This window comes from Malus sylvestris, chromosome 5, assembly GCF_916048215.2.
Source record: "Malus sylvestris chromosome 5, drMalSylv7.2, whole genome shotgun sequence".
NCBI classification, from domain to species: Eukaryota; Viridiplantae; Streptophyta; class Magnoliopsida; order Rosales; family Rosaceae; genus Malus; species Malus sylvestris.
In genome coordinates, this window is record NC_062264.1 from 1,382,331 (window position 1) to 1,389,221 (window position 6,891).

Genomic DNA, 6,891 nt, shown 5'->3' on the forward strand with positions numbered 1-6,891 from the left:
ATAGCCATGGAGGAAGAAATCCATGCCATCGAAAAGAATGACACTTGGGAGTTGACAAAGCTCCCACCAAATCAGAAGGCTATTGGTGTCAAGTGGGTGTACAAGATCAAACGCACTGCAGATGGGAGTGTGGATCGATACAAATCAAGGCTTGTAGCAAAGGGTTACAAACAGAAGTATGGAGTGGACTATGATGAAGTCTATGCTCCAGTTGCAAGACTTGACACGGTAAGATTGCTAATCTCTCTCGCCGCTCATCATAAATGGAAAATTGATCAACTAGATGTCAAGTCAGCCTTCCTTAATGGAGTTCTTGAGGAAGAAGTGTACGTGGAATAACCAGAAGGCTTCCAAGTACAAGGAGAAGAAGATAAGGTGTATTGTTTGAAGAAGGCTTTGTATGGCCTCAAGCAAGCACCACGAGCTTGGAACTCAAGGATTGATAACTACCTTCACCAAAATGGATTTCAGAAATGTCCATACGAGCATTCAGTTTACATGAAGAACGGTGAAAAAGGGGAGTTCTTAATTATTTGTCTCTATGTAGATGACTTGTTGTTTACAGGAAACAATGAAGCAATGTTCTGTGAGTTCAAGCAATCCATGTTCAGTGAATTCGAGATGACTGACAATGGATTAATGTCATACTTTCTTGGCATAGAGGTGAAGCAAGAAAGTGACGGTATCTACATCTCTCAACAAAAGTACATGAGAGATATATTGGAGAAATTCAATATGGACAAGTGCAATATTGTCAACACTCCAGTTGCAACTGGATTGAAGCTGTCCAAGGAAGGAGAAGGTGAGCTTGTAAACTCAACCGTGTACAAAAGCCTTGTTGGAAGCTTGAGGTACCTTACAATCACAAGACCAGATATAGTTTATGGTGTTGGACTCGTGAGTCGGTACATGGAAACACCAAAGGAGTCTCATTGGCTGGCTGCCAAGAGAATTTTGAGGTACATAAGAGGCACTCTAAACTATGGTCTGTTTTATAATTTTGGTGAAGATGTAAAATTATTTGGTTATTCAGATAGTGATTGGGGAGGTGACCAAGATGAAAGGAAAAACACAACTGGCTATGTATTTTTTCTAGGATCAACAGCTTTCTCATGGACTTCAAAGAAGCAATCAATTATTGCTCTGTCATCATGTGAAGCCGAGTACGTTGCTGCAGCCTCAACTGTGTGTGAGGCAATTTGGTTAAGAAATCTGTTGAAATCTTTATGTCATCCACAAGTGGAATCTACTGTGATTCATGTGGATAACATGTCTGCAATCAAGCTTGCAAAGAATCCTGTTCAACATGGAAGGAGCAAGCACATCGATACCAGGTTCCATTTTCTGAGGGATCATGTGAAGCAAAAGACAATTGAGCTTATCTATTGTCATACCAAGGAACAAGTGGCTGACATCTTCACAAAGCCATTGCCAATTGAATCATTCCGGCTGCTGCGTGACATGCTAGGAATGAAGGCGTTTTGATTTGAGGGGGAGTGTTGGAAGTTCAAATAAAAACATTATTTCAATGTTAGTGGGCTGCTAGCTGTTTCTTTTGACTCATACTTCCTGCACTTGCCCAAATTAATGCTTCTCTTTTGTGCTAGCCGAAATATGGTTGTAAACCACTAGTATAAAGTAGTGTGTGTGTGTGTTCAATAGTCTAAAACTGCTGCAAGTAAAGACTTTGAACCTCTTTATTTTATTTTGCATAGATAGTTTTCCACTAGCTAAGTCTAGAAAGTCTTTGTTTGCATTTGTTTATGAAAACCACTTGTGTGGTTCTCTTGCTTTTGCAAGTATAAGAAGGCCTTCCGTAAGGCTCTTTGTAATCCTATTTTCATATTTTCAGCAATAGAGTTGAAACTCTTTTAATATATCAAGTACTTGTTTCTTCAAGAAGCTTGCTGTTTTTTTCTTTCTATCGGTCCATTTACAAAGAGAGTAAAAGAAAGAGAGGTGTGATAGAGTTAGAAAACCTATCACCCACATAATTGGTATTGAGTTTGTAAACTTCTAAATACCAACACTTTTTGCCTTTGTTTGGGGTTATAAATTAGGGTTCTTGCGGATTTTAGGGGAATTTATTAAATTAAATTAGAATATACATGTTGATGCTAATTCCCTCTTTGTTTGCTCTAATTCTTTATCAGCAAATAGAGGAAATCGATCCTTTCATTTATTTGTTGAGACGATTCGGGACTAAGAGTTTTTTTTGTATTGTAGAAATCCATATCATACTAATTAGAAACATGTTGATGCTATTTGATACGCACGCATCATATTATATCATATATACCATTGTAGGAAGATGTTCAACGAATGGTGAATACTGGTTTGAAGGCATATAGATTTTTCATCTCATGGTCAAGACTTATCCTAATCATGAATGATCACCAAATTTAAATTAGATTGAACAAAACAAGTAGCTTTCACACTTAAAACAATAATCGGTTTGTTTCTCTCAAATGGAAGAAGACCTGTCAATCCAAATGATGTAAAATATTACAACAATATTATTGATGAACTGATCAGCCATGGTAACAGTCTATCCAAATTATGTTTCGACAGTTCCCTGCTTATATTATTAAAGAAAGAAAATATCACTTAGTATTAATAATTTAGTAGCTATATCACTTATTATTAATAATTTAGTAGTTGTAGTGATCTACAATTCTTTATGTTCATAATTAATTAAGTTTTTTGTTTCGACCAAGAATCGAACCACGTGTTACTTTACACTATAGTAATCTCCCGCAGGCACTTGAAGATGAGTGTGGAGGATGAGTTAGTCGAAAAATTATGTTAGTTCTTAACATTTATGGGTGAGTTTTAAATGGGACATGCAGACAATGGGATTTGAGATGATCATGATGGAACACTTTTGTGAATGCAGAAAATACTTCACTGCATCTGTGGATGCGCACCTAAAAAATTTTGGGGATAGAGTTTTGCACTGGACTACAATGAATGAGCTCAATGTTTTTATACTTGGAGGTTAAGATATTGGATTTCTTCCGCCACAACGATGTTCAGCTCCATTTGGTATCAACTGTTCTAGAGGTAACTCCTCAACCAAGTCGTACATGGCAGCTCATCATAATATCATGTTATCTCATGCATCAGCTGCTAGATTGTAAAAGATAATGCACCAGGTAATTGTCAAACTTTCACTGTCAAGGGCTTCCAGAACTCTTATCTTTGTGATAATTATTTATAAACAATCAACTTATTAGTCTTTTGTCCTTAAAAACATAATACTCTTGATACAATTGATGCCTACAAATTAAGAAGAGTGAAAATTGAGAGAAGGAAAAAGAGGCAAATTAAGAAGGAAGAAGAATAACTTTACTGGTTTTGTGACTATCATCATTCTTTCATATTTTGTTTTTATGTTTGTTATGCACAGACTTACAGGTATATTTTTAATTTTGTACGCACTTTGAATGGTGTTTGACTTTAACGGTTTAACCTTACCACTAGAGAGAACTAAGGTATCACTCTCGTATGAAATGAAAATAAAATTTCGCATGTGGATATTGTTGGGGCCACTGTCTTTCCTGCATTATCTTTGTTGGAGGAATCTATACAAACACAATATGAAAAAAGTGAGGAAAAGTGCATCATCGCCTTCTATCACTGGTTGGACTCCTAAATTATCGATTAAATCCTTTAAATTCTATTACAGATGTTTTCTTTTCTTTCTTTATGATATGTTTCCCTAATCGATATAGTTGCCTAAACTTATTTATTGCATAGAAATATTGGGAAGATATTAAATTTGGAGTGGACAATCAAGTTGCCTTCTGCAGCTGTTTCATTTGTCAAAGATGCGCAAGTTGTTCATGAATTGAAGAATTATCTGCAAAGTAACTGTTAACTACAACAACAACAAAGCCTTTTTCCACTAAGTGGGGTCGGCTATATGAATCCTAGAACGCCATTGCGCTCGGTTTTGTGTCATGTCCTCCGTTAGATCCAAGTACTCTAAGTCTTTTCTTAGGGTCTCTTCCAAAGTTTTCCTAGGTCTTCCTCTACCCCTTCGGCCCCGAACCTCTGTTCCGTAGTCACATCTTCGAACCGGAGTGTCAGTAGGCCTTCTTTGCACATGTCCAAACCACCGTAACCGATTTTCTCTCATCTTTCCTTCAATTTCGGCTACTCCTACTTTACCTCGGATATCCTCATTCACAATCTTATCCTTTCTCGTGTGCCCACACATCTCACGAAGCATCCTTATCTCCGCTACACCCATTTTGTGTACGTGTTGATGCTTCACCGCCCAACATTCTGTGCCATACAACATCGCTGGCCTTATTGCCGTCCTATAAAATTTTCCCTTGAGCTTCAGTGACCTACGACGGTCACACAACACGCCGGATGCACTCTTACACTTCATCTATCATCCATCCAGCTTGTATTCTATGGTTGAGATCTCCATCTAATTCTCCGTTCTCTTGCAAGATAGATCCTAGGTAGCGAAAACGGTCGCTTTTTGTGATCTTCGCTAGATTGCTCCTGTCATTAGTGTGGATAAGTATATAAATGGATAGAGATAGGAAAGCAAACACCAGATGTACGTGGTTCACCCATATTGGCTACGTCCACGAAATATAGGAGTTCTCATTAATTTTGAAGGGTTTACACAAGTACATAGGTTCAAGCTCTCTTTTAGTGAGTACAAGTGAATGATTTAGTACAAATGACATTAGGAAATATTGTGGGAGAATGATCTCGTAATCACGAAACTTCTAAGTACCGGAGTGTGGTATCGTCTTGACTTGCCTTATCTGTCTCGTAGGTAGATGTGGCATCTTCTCTGGAAGTACTCTTCCTCCATCCAGGGGTGGTATCTTTAACTGGTGGAGATGCACAAGGTAATGTATCAATTTCACTTGAAGCTTACTTGTAGTTTCAGGCTTGGTCAAGCGCGATACAAACCATGTAGTAGGAGTCCTCTAAGTCGCCGAGCTAGGGGATCTGCTGAAAGAGGTGACAGACAAGATAAGCAATCAGAGCTCCAAGCAATCAGTCCCAGATCAGAACTTTGATTTCGAGTTCTGGCTGATTATTCACATTCTCCCTATCTTGCAGGCAGCATGAAGGATAAAGAGAAGAAAAATGATAAGAGATGATATGGGATACTTTTGCTTTTGAAGAAGTAACTTTCCACAGGCTTATTCTTGAACTGGGCTGGAGGGTTTTCTGGTTTCCTCCAGAGTAAAAGGCCGACTGAAGAATTTGAGGGTCAAAACAAGTCCATCAAATCTATAGTACGTTCGACCCTGCTGATATGGGATACTTTTGTTTTTGACAGAGTAGTGGATGTATCGGCACGTGTGCTGTTACACTTGTCTCCACATGCTTCCTTGTATCCTTCTCACTTGCCCTATCTGTTCCTTAAGCAGACGCGGTATCTTCCCTGGAAGTATAAGATGTTGAAGATGAGTACTCGAGAGCAATGCCAGGTAAGTAATCAAGTAAGGGGTTCCAGGCAGTCAGTTCCTGACTGGAAGCTTGATTCCAAGTGCTGACTGATTGCTCTCTTTCTCCTTGTCTTGCAGGTAAGAACAAGGCCAAAGGAAAAGACAGGGAAAAACATGATATGGGATACTCTTACTTTTAACCCTGATGATATGAGATATTCTTGCTCTAGTATAGCTTGTTTGCAGAGGTATTATCGAGGGGAAAGAAAGCTGAATATTTCGAAAGGCTTATTTGGAAGTGCCCTCTCAGATATGAGGAAGGGTTGAGCATTTTTGCAGGTCTGCCTGTCTGTTGGGGATGGAGGTCAACATATATAGAAGTCTCCCTAACAACAAGTAGTAATGTTATTCCTTTACCCTGCTTGGTCATAACACGGTAGTGGGAGCTGCCAGCTTCACATGTTTTAACTCTGTCAGAGCACTTTGAAAAAGTGGTCTGTGGTATCTGGAAAGCTAATGTTGCGTGTAAAGATTACAGACAAGCTTTATCCAAGGAGATCCGGCTCTTGAAGTTGGGAAAGTGGTGCCTCTTCGGTTTTCGAACAAGCAATCCTGTCGGAGATCTGGCTCTCGAGATTCGGAGAACGATGCCTTTTCGATTTTTGAGAAAGCAATCCTGCTAGGGGTCTGGCTCTCGAGATTCGGAAAGCGGTGTCTCTTCGATTTTTGAGAAAGTAATCATGTTGGGAGTCTGGCTTTCAAGATTCGGAGGGCGGTGCCTCTTCGATTTTGGAGCAAGCAATCTTGTTGGGAGTGTTTTCTCGAATGTGAGAAAAGGTTGGGCATGTTTGCTAGTCTATCTTGCCACGAAGCACAGAGGTTGACACACAGGGACTTTCCAATTATCCAGCAGTGGTACTGTTCCTTTACCCTTGTGGGTAATAATATGGTAGCTAGACCTTCAAAATTTATGTGTCTAAACTTTGTTAGTGCTGTTTCTTTGCTATTCTTTTACCCTTCTTGGTCAGAGTGGTGTAGTGGGAGCTGCAAGCTTCACGTGTCTCAACTTTGTCAGAGAACTTTGGCAAAGTTATCTGTGGTACGCATGAGCAAATGTTGCGTGTGGGAAGTGGGTGATTGAACAGTAAGATTCATGTGCTTTCTACTTCACCAGAAATCTTCGACATAATGCCCATAATTTCCGCAAAGCTGACAAGTGCTGACAAGGCTGGAAAAGTAGGTGCCTCTTCGATTTCTGAGATCGGCCCTCGTGGTCTCTGAGCAGCCCAACTTTTGAGAAAGCAAACGCCTCTTCGATTTCTGAGATCGGCCTTCGTGGTCTTTGAGCAGCCCAACTTTTGAGAAAGCAAACGTCTCGTGGTCTCTGAGCAGCCCAGCTTTTGAGAAAGCAAACGCCTCTTCGATTTCTGAAGCTCCGTCGAGTGCAGATTTTTATAGAGGCTGG

At 39.7% G+C, this 6,891-nt stretch overlaps 1 protein-coding gene across 1 annotated transcript; it reads right to left on the reverse strand.

Annotated features, from left to right (window-relative positions):
• Nucleotides 1–3,888: 3,888 nt before the first annotated feature.
• On the reverse strand, nt 3,889–5,623 carry LOC126621498 (uncharacterized). Its single transcript, XM_050290002.1, has one exon. The coding sequence runs from the start codon at nt 4,397–4,399 to the stop codon at nt 3,908–3,910; it is 492 nt and encodes a 163-aa protein (XP_050145959.1). The 5' UTR covers nt 4,400–5,623; the 3' UTR covers nt 3,889–3,907.
• Between the last annotated feature and the right edge of the window lie 1,268 nt (nt 5,624–6,891).